At 39.5% G+C, this 15,281-nt stretch overlaps 1 protein-coding gene across 50 annotated transcripts in view; it reads right to left on the reverse strand.

Moving 5' to 3' along the window:
• Window positions 1-15,281, reverse strand: part of LOC106878301 (uncharacterized) — a 176,227-nt gene that overhangs the window by 65,687 nt on the left and 95,259 nt on the right. For 37 of the 50 annotated variants that reach the window (XM_089340389.1, XM_089340415.1, XM_089340376.1 and 34 more), the window contains 4 exons: window positions 14,510-14,631; window positions 8,717-8,835; window positions 6,218-6,350; window positions 4,076-4,196 (listed from right to left, as the gene is read on the reverse strand). In XM_089340389.1, the coding sequence (XP_089196515.1) occupies window positions 4,076-4,196; window positions 6,218-6,350; window positions 8,717-8,835; window positions 14,510-14,631 (495 nt within the window). Of the gene's footprint in view, window positions 1-4,075; window positions 4,197-6,217; window positions 6,351-8,716; window positions 8,836-13,285; window positions 13,376-14,509; window positions 14,632-15,281 lie in introns of all 50 variants that reach the window. The other 13 variants (XM_089340413.1, XM_089340398.1, XM_089340388.1 and 10 more) reach the window with 1 other exon arrangement.

Below are 15,281 nucleotides of genomic sequence, written 5' to 3' on the forward strand. Positions count from 1 at the left end.
TGTGTGTGTGTGTGTGTGTGTGTGTGTGTGTGTGTGAGTATATATATACAAAAAAAAACTATATACACAACCGCAAATCTGTTATTTTCTCTATCTACTTCACACTCACTAACAGCTGTAGTGTGTGTATGTGTGCGCCTGGGTGTATGTATGTGTATATATGTGTATATATATATATATATGTGTGTGTGTGTGTGTGTGTGAATGGATAACTTCCTCCTTCCTCCCTTTCCTGTCCCACTGGAAGGGGGTTCTTGTTTTTGTTATTGTTTTATTCTTTAGTTTATATTTTTTCTTATATATATATATATATATATTTTTTTTGTCCCTCTCAAAGTTCAGCTTCCCATAGTCTCTCCCTCCCCTCAACCCCATCACCAACCACAGACGCACCAAACCCCTAACCAATTCCTTTACCCTCTTCCTACCCAACATCACCCCCCCTCTCCCCCCCTCTCTCTTTGAGATAATCTGAAGCTTCAATGGGAAAAATTTGGCAGGACAGAGCTAAAAATACAGTTGGGAACCTAACTACTGCTGCTGCTACTACCAGCACCCTCACCAAAAGCAATGCCCCTCTTCATTTCATAGTTGGCACCACAAATTGTACCAACACACATGCACACACACAAGTGCAAGCGTTTATATATCTATGTGTGTGTGTGTGTATATATATATACACACACACACATGTACGTGTGCCCACTTATACACATACTTGAGTCTGTGCATATATATATATATATATATATATATCCAAGAACGTGAATACATAAGAACATATACACACTTACTTCTTCACATGCATGTATGTATGACTATATTATGCATGTGTGTATGTAGTATGTATGTCCATGTACATTTATCTATGTACGTTTGTGGGTGTGTATTATTGTGTGTGTGTAGGTGGGGGTATGTCTATATGTATCTGTGTCTTGCAAATATGTGCAGGGAATAGGGACAGATGCTGGAGTAGAGTAGCGAAGAGGAGGAGGAGGAGGAGGAAGAGGGGTGGCTGGCTGGCTGGCTGGATGGGAGGATGGATGGTGGTCTGTGGTGGGTATAATCGCAGACAGACAAATATACTTAAGGACAAGAAAGAAGATGAAGAAGAGTGTTGAAGGGTGCAACAACAAGTTCTGAAAACGAATCTTCCTGGAAGTCTTTTGGAAGTCTGACTGTATGGTGGACTGTAAACGGGGGGTGGGGGTGGGGGTGAGAAGCTCTGTGTGTGTGTGTGTGTGTGTGTGTGTAACTAGAGAGATGGTTTATACCTTAATGGAAGAGACAAGAGAGAAAGGCAGATGAGAGAGGTTCATGCGTGTGGTGTGTATGTGTGTTTGTCTACATATATATGTGTGTGTGCGTGTATATATATATATATATATATATATATATATATATATATACAACAGACAGATAGATAGATAGATAGATAGAGAGAGAGAGAGAGATAAATATATAGAGAGAGATAGATAGATAGATAGATAGATAAATAGAGGTATATATATATATGTATGTGTGTGTGTGTGTAGAGAGAGAGAGAGAGAGAGAGAGACATACAAATATACAGAGGCAGATATATATAGACACTAATATATGTGTGTGTGTGTGTGTGTGTGTGTGTGTGTGTGTATATATACACAAACAGAGAGGATAGACAGGCAGACAGATATAAGAAAGTAAAGAGAGAAAGGAAGAGGAAAAGATGTATTTAAAAGAGATCACCCCCTCAGCAGTCATCCCTTTATTCAAGGGAAGAGAGAATTGTTTTTCTTTAAGGGTTGCTTGTTGATTTTGTTTTTTGGGGGTCTTTTTCATAAGTCCTCAATGTTTCTAGAATAGGGAGTCAAAGTCCCCACCCCACCCCACCAGCAATATAGCAATGTATCAGTAGACATTCACAAGAACAACATTCCCCCACCCACCCCTGCTGTCAGGAGTGATAGGGGTGAATGGGGGGGGGGGGGGGTACCACGCATATGTTTCTATCAAATATTTAGTTCACTGTACCTTAGAGTTCTGGGTTCTAATCCCACTAGGATAAACTTTACCTTTCATCAGGGATTAGGGTTGGTAGAATTAGTTCCGGTAAAGGTAGACGCCAACCCAAATACAATTCTATCCCACCACTGTCGCAACAACAACAACAATGCCCCCCCCTACTCTTTGAACATTTTGGAATTATGCCTAGACTAGAAAAAAAAATTAATATAGATAACAGCGCACATACTTTTAGGTTCTGAGTTCAAATCCTATAGAGAGTACTGGTAATGGTCTTGGCAAGCCTGTAGACCATGGTTCCAGTCTCTTCTCTGGGGGGGTCAAACCAATAAAAAATCAATTTAACTCAGCAGGACCATAACCCAGAATTAACAACACAGATTAAAAAGGGTCCAGCTCCAGATTTTATGCAAATATTAGTTACCTTAGGTTTCATACAGAAACTTATTCTGATGTTTAAAATACAAAGCTAGTCTGACAGTTAACAAACATTCTAAAAACAGATCTCCAAGCTAATCAAAGAACAGACAACTTTATGACAGCTGGCATTTCAGAACCAATTTAGTTTAATTTCATCAGCCAGCCACCTTCTATTGTAATTAACATCATCATCAGATGACAACTTATAGATAAATAGTATTTGCTAACTGCTGTTATTAACCTGACAATAAGTCAGTGAGATAAATGATGTATAACACCATACACCAAAAGAATTCAGCCAATTTGTCTGAAACTCAGGTCTTTTGCATCAATGAATGCATTGAGGTTTCTTTAGGTGAAGATTTCAAAATGCATGGGAGATGGACGGCACGGAATAAATGCTTTCTTTCACACTTTAGATTCAAACTGAAGAAACGTTAGACATCCGACAGACATTTTAACCATATTTTCTCAACTAAATTCCACAGAACAAGATGAAAGTAGAATGTAATGAGGTGGAACATCTGGTAAGGAAATTACTGAAAATAAGGTGGGGGAGAAGGAAAATTGTGCAAAAAGATGTGTGTGAGAGAGAGAGAGAAAGAGGTGTGTGGAGAATATGAGAGAGTGTTTTGGAAAAAGCAGGCAGCCATGACAAGGGAGAAAAGGTAAGAGTAGGAGACAAGTAGAAAAGAATGAGAGGGTAAAAAAGGGGACATGAAGAGCAGAGATGTAGATTGAAAAGGAGAAAGTACAAGGAGTGGCAGAGAGAGGAGGATTGTGTGAGGGAGGGGCAGAGAGAGAGAGAGAGAGAGAAATAAACAGAGAGAAAAATGTAAGAGAGAAATAAAGATGCATATACAAAAAACACAAATGTGTGTGTGTGTGTGTGTGTGTGTGCGAGTGCATGTGTGTGTGCATATGTATATGATGCAGATGGGAGAGTGAGGCTTGATGTAAGAGAGCCCTGATGAAATAACCAAAGACTGAATATTCTTTTACAGAATTATTCCACAGAGACGGAGAGAATTTAAAGCTAAGTAAATATTGGTGGCAAACTAACTCATTAACTGAAAATATGGTATAAATATCACCGTGAAATAATGATATAATAAATGATACCATCGTGTAATAGCATCGCAAGTATATAAGATGGTTTGGGATTGAGAAAGTTATCAATTTCCAGCTGAAGCTCTTCATTGGTAGAATAAACACCTGAGAGGTGAATACAAGAGAATCACTGGAGACTACAAAGCATAAAAAGTATTCTAAACACTCTGAAATCATCAGAACACTTGAATTTATCTAGCAAGTTCAGCGGACCATTGATTAGAATCTCATGAAGTCCATGAGGTTAGTTGCAAAAAAGATCTCCATGTGTCAGAAGGAATAGTTAGAAATATTGTCCACGAAGACATCAGATATAAGTATTATGCAATGGAAGGTCATGTGTTTCAGTAAGACTCTGCACTATCACACATGGCTCTAGTAACACAGGAATGGATGGCTGAAAATTTGCACGGTCACATAACCCCTAACATTTGGCCTCCTAATTCCCCAGATCTCAATCCATTGGACTATTAAATGTGGAGCATTGTTGAGAGAGAGAGGTCAATGAATACGCCCATAACACCAAAGATTCTTTACTTACCTGCCATCTCGCTGAGCGGCTCCCGAGGGTGCTAATGTCTTGATAAATATACCAAGCTTTTCTAGACCAGCATCAGCACCAACTCCCATACCAATAATACTCAATCCAAGCCCATCGTGACCTGTTGAAAGAAGAATTGAATCATTAGAAATAACCGGACCAGATCAATCACTTTCTAAGATCAATCATTGAAAATAACCACTATTTGGTTGAAATGACCGTTAATGATAGAGACGGGGGTCAGAAGTTGAACTATGAGGAGGAGGAGTCATTGAGATGCTGAAAATATCCAAAGTAGGGACAACACTGGTCAGTTGCAGAGTCCTTGTGGAATCATAGGAAGAAATCAATTGCAATGTTTGGAGTAGTTTCTACTCTGGGCACAAGTTTACTCCACTGGACTCCGCCATCATTATGCAATGTATGTATAAAAAATCCTAAGATATTTTTGTAATTAAACATTATTAGGAATTGTATAAAAAAAAAAGTTTAAATATTTTGTGTCTTGTATAACCAATTTATTGCAGCGGAATTTTAACATCAAAACCTTATATGGACCTTTAAGGGCCATACAGAGCCCCAGTTGGAAACCAGTGGTCTAACTCATGCATGCATGGAAAAACAGACATTAAACAAATGATTGTACCCCACCCCACCACTACACAATGTGATTCAATATAGTTTCCATCTGCCAAATTTTATCTCAATAGACATTCTCTCTCTCCTTCTTTCTTCCTCTCCCACAGTTTCTCTTTTATGCTCCCCCCCACTTCCTCTATGCCACAATGCTTGCATCACGCTTTCTATATATAGAGACAGACAGAGACAGAGACAGAGGGAGAGGGAGAGAGAGAGACATATGTGTCATTGGACCTTCATCTTCCACCCTCTCTCTCATTCTCTCAATGTTTCTCTTTCACTTTTCCCATCCCTGTGTTACTGCATCTCATTTTCTCTCACATCTTCCTCCTATATAACAACCAGCCTCTCTCCTCTCTCTCTCTCTCTCTTCCCTACCTCTATATCCTTACAGGCTTCTTAGTTCTTGAGCACTCTCACACTTCTAACCTCTTCCCCTTCTCTCTTAAACACCCCTCCTCCACCTCTCTCATACCCTCCATTCCCCTCTCCCCCCACCTCCTTAATGACGTAGCATTGCTCTGTAAATAAACACTTTCTCAACAGTAATAATTAACCGAAAATTTCCTTCAAAACAGACGTCAAATGGAACTTCAGACTAATTACTTCCTAGATAATTTATACTAAGTGCCATGTAATTAACAGTAAATAATTAGGAAATGCATTTATTAAAAGTAGGAATAATAATTAAAAATTCTCAATTACAATTCTCCAAGGAAGGTCAGTTGCCCCCCCCCCCCCAACTTCATCTAAATGACCCACCTTAACAAAAGAGCGATTTAATCCTAATTGTTCAGGCTATTAACCTTGTCTTTACATATCAGACCCGACCCACATGTACCCCATTCACTCCACCTGTACCACCCCTCCCTCCACCTCTGGCCATTCGGTACTGACACCTGCCTTTCACTCACCTCTTGCTCCCCTCCTCATCCCTACTCTCTCTCTCTCTCTCTCTCAGGTACACTGGTACTGAGATAAAATGCACCCAGTGCACTCTGAGTGGTGTTAAGAAGGGCATCCAGACATAGAAACTGCCCCAAATATGAAACATACAACTGAGATGTGGTCCCCTAAACCATCGAGAAAAGCAGCAAATTTGTAACCAGCATGGAAATCAGGCATAAAACAACAAATATATATATATACATATATAATATTTTTTACTTGTTTCAGTCATTAGACTGTGGCCATGCTGGGGCATCGCCTTGAAGAATTTTAGTTGAATGAATCGACCCAAAACTTTTTTTTTTTTCAAGCCTGGCACTTAGCAATGGAGGGTCCCAAGAGTAAACCTATTGAAACACCAACGTCTGCTATTTGTATGATCACTGTACTCCCATCATGGATGGAATATTTGAACCTTATGTCCACTCTCTGCAAGATTATAGATCGATGAAATCTAACTTTCTCTAATCAACCTTCTTTGTGGTAATTCTTGGAAGAAATGGAGTTGGTGGGGCATGGGTAAGGGTTTGCAAAAGGATCAATCATTGAAGTTACCTTTCTGTAATTCCACAGGAAATACATTCATTCGATCGACTCTTTTTTCCAGCTCGTATTCAGCTGAAGCTGCCACAGGATCGACATCCTCGTTGCGTCGGTCATATTCAAATGTAGCCCATGTTGAAAACACCTGACAACAAACAACAAAGAAAACAGCAATAAACAAACAAAATTATCAAAGCTGGATGGCTTTGAAAACAAACATAGAATCCATCAAAAGTGATGCAGAAGTAGCTGAATGAAGAACGTAGTAGGGAGCAACAAGTCTTTAATCTTTTACTTATATCAGCCATTAGACTGCGGTCATGCTGGAGCACTACCTGTTAGTTGAATGAATCAAACCCAGTAATTTTTTTTTTTCCTTAGCCTGGTGCTTATTCTATGTCTCTTTTGCCAAACCAGATGGAAATGATATTTCCCTTCGCAAATATTAATCAGACACAGACAGTGTGGCATTAGCTAGCTGGAGGGGATGTCCTCCTGGGGCTATAAACAACAGTAGCATCGTCCTCTATAGGACCACCACATTTAGTTAGCAAATATACCTCACAATATATATATATATATATATATATATATATATATAAAATGTAGATATATAGGGCTGGCCAAAAGTCACCTGACAGTAAATCAAAACTATTTGATTCCAAGATTTATTTATGTTTAACGACTGAATTAATTTAATAAAAACATCTAAATATGAAACATCATGAAAATTGTTCAGACTGAAGTCCTTCTTGGGTGACACATTTTTCCATTCCAGTCAATACAGAATTACAGATAGTATTTATGGAATTTTGATTTACTGTCGGGTGACTTTTGGCCAACCCTGCCTATAAGATTGGCTTCTTTCAGTTTTCATCTACCAAATCCACTCACAACACAATAATAGAAAACACTTGCTCACGTTGCCAGACAGTGGGACTGAACCTAGAATCATGAGGCTGGGAAGCAAGCTTCTTACCACACAGCCACTTCTGCACCTAGAGTGTAGAAGTTCCAAGTTCAAATCCACCTCAGGACAATTAATGAGGATTTCAATGGGAGACACATAAGTTTAGACTACAACCCCCTTCCTTCAGCAGAAGTTGAAACAGGAACCAAATTGTTAAGGGAAAGGTCACTGTTCCTGAGTAAAGGTCAAATACTTTCCTCACCAGACTGCATTTAGTTATGGGGAGGAGGACAAGTGTTATTATGTTGGTTATTGTCAGACAAAATGCTTCGTGGCCTTTCTTTCAGACGTTTATGTTCTGAGTTCAAATTCCACCAACATCAACTTTGCCTTTCATCCTTTTCAGATTGATTATTATTATTATTATGAACCGAGTGAAATTGTAGTCATGGCCGATGCCAGTGCCATCTGACGTAAAAGCACCCACTACTCTTTCGGAGTGGTTGGCATTAGGAAGGGCACCCAGCTGTAGAAACCTTGCCAGATCAGATAGGAGCCTGGTGCAGCCTCCTGGTTTGCCAGTCCTCAGTCAAACTGTGGTGGTGGTGGTGGTGGTGGTGGTGGTGGTGGTGCGTGTGTGTGTGTACACATATGTTTGTATGTCTGTATATATATTTATAAAAAGACTTAATACTAAGTTAGGTATGGGGAATGGCATTAGTAGACATGGTTGTAACCTAATTTCTCCCAGTGAGAAGAGGTGAGGTGGGAGTTAGAGATCATAAGGCCATCAGCAGCTGGAATAGGGGTGACAGAAACAGTAGCAGCCGTGAGGGTGGAGATGGCGAGACAGCAGCAGCAGCAGCAGTGATAGTAATGATGATGATGACTATGATGGTGATGACAAAGATTAGTGGTAGTTTATTGTGAGTCAACATGTCTCTCCTCTTTCAACTCTATTCACATCCTGGATGTTTTATAAGAATATTAAACAGACATCAGCACTTGATTGATAGTTTCCTTTTGACCCCTGGAGGGAAGCAAAACCAAGCTGATCTCTGGGTAAGATTTGAAATCCAAATGTAAATAGTGTGTGTGTGTGTGTGTCTGTCTGACTGTCACCCACCACCACTTGACAATGGTGTGTTTATGTCCCTGTAACTTAGCATTTTGGCAAAAAGAACCCAACAGAATAAGTACCAGGCTTTAAAAAAATTAAAGTACTGGTGCTGATTCGTCCAAGTAAAATTCTTCAAGGCGATGCCCCAGCATGGCCACAGTCTAATAACTGGAACAAGTAAAAGAAGTATACATTCTCAGACAGAGAAATAACAGCACAACCTTCTGAAGAACTTATTTAATCACCTGAGGAGGTGCATTTTACACCTTGGATGGAAGATAATGATTACACAACATCTCACCAATGGGTGTAAAAATGTGTCGAAACAATTGTAGTGATTTTAAATAATGAATGTCATTCTTTCCATTTTCTATTTCCATAATCCCTTGACTATCATGAGTGCTACATAAATAAAAAGCACAGGTCATTTAGTTTGATGCTCTACCAATTCTGTTAGAAAGCATAGCTGCCAATGACTTACTTTGATCGGTTCACGACTAAACTTCACTTTCGATATTTTGATATTTTCCTCCTCATCAGAACTGAGACCTTCCATTAAGTCATACTCGTAATCTTCTTGGCTGTCATGCTGTGAACCTCCTGGAAATGCACAAAAAAAAAAAAAAAAAAAAAAGAAACACAGTTAAATCAAGCAACAAAAATCAGACAAACAGACTTCATTCTTTTTTGTACAAACTGACCTTTCTCCTTTGTGTCCCTTCTTTTTAATGATTTTATGATTGTGTGTGTGTGTGTGTGTGTGTGCATCTGGAATATATGTATGGTACAGGGATGGCTGTGTGGGAAGAAGCTTGCTTCCCGACTACATGGCACCTTGGGTAAGAGTCTTCTACTGTAGCCTCGGGTCGACCAAAGCCTTGTGAATGGATTTGGTAGACAGACAGACAGGCAGATAGCTAGATAGCTAGATAGATAGGTAGGTAGGTAGATAGACAGGTAGGTAGACAGATAAGTAGGTAGGTAGATAGATAGACAGAGGGACAAACAGACAGGTTAGTGTCTTTGATAAAAAGGACAAGATATATAGTGATGGGTGTATTTATTATTCATTAGTGTAACACCAATACTTTCAGGCTTTGGGTAGTAGTCTCAGTCACTACTTCAGCATGTGACCACCCCACCTGACATAAACCCCAGGCTCACCTGGCTCTGACTGTCAGTACACAGGGCTGGGAGCATCAGTCTATTGTTGGCCTTTAACTCCACAACCTCAAGGGTTCAAAAAGGTTAAGATTTCAATTAAAACAAGGAACCAGCAGTTGACATCATGTCATACATTGTGACCCAGATGCTTTCTTGTGTAAAAAAAACATTAATGCTTTTGTTTTGTGTCATTCCAGAAGTTAATGTCTCTCAACAATGACAGACATCTATCTAGCACTTATAACTACCAAGTCTATCTAAGGTAACTTTTAAAGATTCTCCATTCTGCTCCTCATCTCAAAACAAATCTCCAAGTTTTATAATACCTTAGAAGCATTTCACTGCTTAAATTCCTGTGATAGATTTTAAATAATAGAACTATGATAGTTCTTATTTACATTATTTACAATTGATGGATATTTGTCCTCATCCTGTTTGTTTTTAACACAACGTTTCGGCTGATATACCCTCCAGCCTTCATCAGGGAAATTTCGAACCTGGGTTCTCATTCCTAAGGTATTTTTCGATGTTGTTATTATCATCATCATCATCATTATTATTATTATTATTATTATTATTCAAGTCACTGCCTGGAATCAAACTCGGCATCTTGGGGTTAGTAGTCCCCAAGATGCCAGGAGAGAGGTTAGTAGCCCCAACAAACGCAAGAAAGAGGTGAGAGAGTTAATAAGGCCAAAAAAGAGGGAATGAGAAAGTGAAGGGTGTGAGGAAGAGAGAGACTGTGATTGAGGAAAAAGAGAGAGAGAGAGAGTAGTGAGAAAGAGAACAGCAGAAAGAATATTAGAAAATCTCGGTTGATTAAAGAGAACCAGCATTTTCTCAACATGGGTATTATGAGATCTATAAGAGATGGAGATTTCTGAGTGAGAAGCAGAAGAGAGAATAGGTATCTCTAGAAGTTACCCCAAGATACACCAGACAAGCACCCTGAGTCGAGGGAAGAGCATCCTGCCAGTTGCTCCTAGAAACAGCAGCCAACATATAGAGGAGGGGTTCTATGCTTTATGGACAATGGTATAAAGGTTCTGGTTCTATGACATAAAATGTTTTGGAACTTGTTTACTAAACCATCCTTCAAATCTGAAATATCTGACAACAGCAATATTGTTCCCAAATATATAAAATTGAAATAATAAAAAAAATACACCCTTCGGGTCGTACTCAGACGATAGCTACATTGATAATGAAAAAAAGCTGTCTCCTCAAACAAAGACAGCTTTTTTAATATTTATTTATATTTGTTTATAGTTATTTGTTGCGTTTTTTTGTTTGATGCTAATCAAAAATTGGTTTTTGAAGAGACATAAAGAGCAAGGAAATGGAAGGGAGGTAACTGTGTTTCAGTGTCAGTGTGTAATAGACTGCAGTGTTGGGTCAGGGCGATGGATAATTTATGAATAATAACACAATGATGGCAATTGTTGAGGGTTTGGTGTCGATGTGATGATACGGATTAACAATTCCAAATTGGGAGAGTGGGGTGGCAGAGGGAGACAAAGAAAGAGAACGGAGAAGAGAGGGAGAATATCAGAAAAACAAAGGAAGAGAGGAAGATATGAAGGAAAGAGTGAGACATGTAAATTAGCTAAAAAGAAAAAGTTGAGAACCAGAGAGAACGAGGGAGAGACAGGAGGGGGATAGAATCCGTTGAAATGAAGGAACGGTAAGTCGTGATTTCCACGGTTATTTCCCTTTAACGTTCACCAGATATATTAAACGGGTGTTCTTCCAGAAACATTTCGGGTGGCTTTTGTTGTTAATTTATGCCATGAGAAAGGCATAAAAAAATCAAATATTACATTGACGTTCTCCTTAAAAAATCTCAGGCTTTATGTTTGTGTAAGAAACTAAATTGATTTTGCTTTTTTTTTATTGATCAGGCAGCAAAACCGAATAAATTTTGAGTAGCGGAGTTAATTTACACTTTAGGGCCTCACAATCTCTGAACAAAAAACGAAGTGGGGGATAAAATAATTGAGTGATGTACAGGGTCTTAATTTTTGTGAGACCTTGTAGGGTTTTTTTTTTTTTTTTTTTAAACAAAGACTTTACTATAAACGCCTGTAGGTCGAAACATCAACAATGGTGGAGAAAGGAGAGACGATCAATAAAGATGACCTCAGCACATTTATATTGTTGAGGTGGATTGTTTATTAAGAACAGGAAAAATCAAATACGGGTGGGGGAGAGGGTGGATAGAGAGAGGACAAAGGGGAGAGAGACACACACACACACAGGGAACTAGATAAAGAGGTAGTGGGGAGTGGGGAGAGAGGAGAGAAAACCAAAAGGGAGGAGAGATGGAGAGAAGAGAGACAGACAGACTGAGAGATAGAAACAGAGGACAGAGGGAGAGAGAGGACAGAGGGAGAGAGAGGAACAGAGAGAGAGAGAGAGAAAGACAGACAGACAGACAGAATGGAGAGATTTTTTTTTTGTTGCTCAAACAATATTAAGAGTTAACCAATGAACCTCTACATTAAAGATTGACTTGTTAAATTCAACAGTTAAATCTCCATCAAATCTCACCTTAATACCTTTAAAAAAAAAGGTAAAGGATATATTAACTAGTATAAACGTATATATAATGTATGTGAATAATAAGACAGGGTGGTCACAATTGGAAAGCATTCGATCAAAAGCCAGTTTAATCAGGATTGGGTTGAGTCTAAGCCTCACCCATGGCAATATTAAAGTGCACTGCAAACAAATAAAAGGTTTATTGGGGTAGGCATAACAGGCTGCACGTGCAGGGTAGAATTTGGGGTTAACTACATTTAGAGGAAGACAACAAATACTGCAGCTAAAAGGGACACATCTTGGAAGGAAAGAAAGACATGTGTGAGGTAGGTGAGTGAACAGGGTGGGTTGATGAGAGGGGTTGTTGACTAATCTCTAAGTCTGGTATTACTAATGTAGGGATCAGCTAAGGGGACTACAAGGAAATGGATCAGAGGGGTCAAATATGAAATGGAATGATGATAGTGGTGGTTGATTGAAATACCACAAATATTGTCATCCACACACATATATACCCACACGCATCTGTCAAGCTTCCACACAGTTTCCATCAACCAAATTTTTATGTCCTTGTTGTCATCAGTCAACTTGGTAGCAATGACAGACAACACCTGTCTTGTCTCGGGTGTCACAAAGTAGGATTGACCCTGGAACCCTGCAACTGGGAAGTGGATTTATTGAGTTTTCCATAATTCGTGCCGACAGAGTTGATTCCTTAATGGTCTGGTGGATAAGAACATTAGAATTATATATGAAACAAATGTTTGTGAGTTCACTCCCAGACCAAGAATATATTTATGCATACATATGACAAATATGTCACCTGATTTTATCGACCCCCAGAAGGATGAACAGTAAAGTTGATGTCACTGCAATTTGAACTCAGAGCGTTAAGACGGATGAAATGCCACTGAGCATTTTGGCCAGTGTGCTAACGATTCTGACAGCTTGTTGCCTTAATTATAACAAGGAAACCCTTTATTTCATGCATATTTTGTTTTTAATTAAATGAGTCACAGACTGATTAGAACAGTGCCCCGCAACCGGTGTGTCGCGGCCCACTGGTGTGCCATGAGATGTTAGGTGTGCTGCAGTGTGTTACTAATTTTTTTCCCTATACCTTTAATTATATTATTAGTTCAGGTGTGATGCCAGATCACTGGTTTAGAAGAGCATTACCATGTCGATATAATGATAATGGTGGAGGTGATGGTGATGACACTGATTATCAATAATGATGTAAATGATTATGATGATGACAGTGATGGGTGCAGATTAAGGATAAAAGGATTAACTGGTGACTAATCTTGTCTACGGCTATCCTCAGGTACCCTACTACACTCACCGCCATGCCTAACACCACTTTGTTCCGAACACCTCCACTTTCTGGAACCATCTTCGGTGATAGGGAGGATCCGCCTTGCTTCTCTACAACCTGCAACATTTCAAGAATGCTTTGGAATTTCACCTCGTTTAACACTTATAAACATGCCAATTTTATTTTTAAAAAAAGCCACAAAGAGAGAGAGATAAGCCTGTTTGACACACAGATAATCCATCAGCAGATAAAACTGATGTGGAGGAGGGGTGGAGTCATTTGTAGAAGTGAAATGGTCAAGTGGGTAAAGTATTATAACCTCCTCCTTGGTCAGAAGTTCAAATCAGCCACAGAGAAGTTTCACTGTGTTTAATGTAATGTTTAATACAGTAAACATTTTTTTAGTGGACTACACCAAAAAAGTAAAAAAGCAAATCAATTAAAGAGAAATTTATTATACTTAGAGATGGAAGACTATCAAAAGCCACCAAAAGGATGCTTGAGGGCCACATGCGGCTCTGAGAGCTTCAATTGAGAAACATTGAGTTAGACACTAAGTTGATTTAATATACCAACGATAAATTCAATTTACAGAAGCTGTAAGATTAGCAATTTCGTTTCAGAAGTGATACAAGCATGTAACACTGATGAGCTGCAATTACAGTGAAATACAGTCTGTCCTGCATACAGTTTCTTCTGAAGTATATTATGTTTTTAGCACTAGACATCTTTAAAGGGATTTTTCTTGGAAGCAAAACCACAGATTCTGCTGTTTAAACAACAAGCAAGCATAACGTATTGGGTTCTCACAATGTTTTCATTCCTACGATGTATTGTAGATGTGAATAGAACTGCTAAGGAAGGAGACAGGACCAGGTGCAACATATAAGCCAGACTGATAAACATCCTGAGATTTATTTGACAGAGAGAGAGAGAGAGAGAGAGGGAGGGAGAGAGAGAGGGCGGGAGGGAGAGAGAGAGGGCGGGAGAGAGAGAGAGGGCGGGAGAGAGGGAGGGAGGGAGAGAGAGAGGGAGGGAGGGAGAGAGAGAGGGAGGGAGAGAGAGAAAGGATCAGGAGTAATGAGGGAGGAAGTGCAAAAGCTTGGATAATTTATGAGAGAGAGAGAGAGAAATGGAAGGTTGTGACGTTCATGCCATGACTAAAATTATCATTAAGATTACATTTAAGTAACAGACAGGTGTGTGTGTGTGTGACGGGAGGAGGGCTAGTTAGAAGAAGACCGTGCTCACCTGATATAGAATTGTCATCTATGATTCGGTCTGGTTCTTCGTGGCCATCACCCTGTTCTCGCTGGGCCAGAAGCTGCGCAACTTCTTGTGCTTCTTCATCACTGAGTATACAGCCTGGTGAACTGCAAGAAACAATCGACAAATAGGGGGTTAATAGGGGGTCAATAGCATGATGGGAAGTGGGGAATAGAGAATTCGGGGGAAAAAACAATGAGCATCGCTTTTGTTTTTCCTTTTTTTTTTATAAGAATAACAAACAAGAATCTCGCTTCACAAAACACAACAGAATTTTCTTGTCAATAAAGATAACAGTATCTCATTTCACATCAGGGTATATGAGTGGGTACGTGATACATAACAATAATAAATATCTTTAAATGGGGGTGGTGGCGATGACAGTGGTGGATGTGATGACAGTGGTGGTCGTGATGGCAGTGGGGTGGCAATGGCAGTAGTGGTGGTAATCTATCGCGGGGGGGGGGGGGTCAAGGATTATTCCCCACTCCTCAAATCCAGATTTAACTTTTGTGAACGCTACATGTGACTAAGTAGGCTAATGTGGCATCCTCGGGTTTGGTCACAACAGAAATGGAACATTTGTGGCTCTGGCTGAAGAAAATTGTTGTTTGTTGCCTGAGCTGACATCCACGTTCATCATATTTAATCCCTGAAGTGTTTGGTCTGTGCTGTGCCAAAGGGTTGGCCTCCATCACAGATAATCCACTTCCATTTGGGTTGGTTATTCACCAGTATTGACCAAAGACATTGGTCA

Source organism: Octopus bimaculoides, chromosome 23 (assembly GCF_046866305.1).
Source record: "Octopus bimaculoides isolate indiv1 chromosome 23, ASM4686630v1, whole genome shotgun sequence".
Lineage (NCBI taxonomy): Eukaryota > Metazoa > Mollusca > Cephalopoda > Octopoda > Octopodidae > Octopus > Octopus bimaculoides.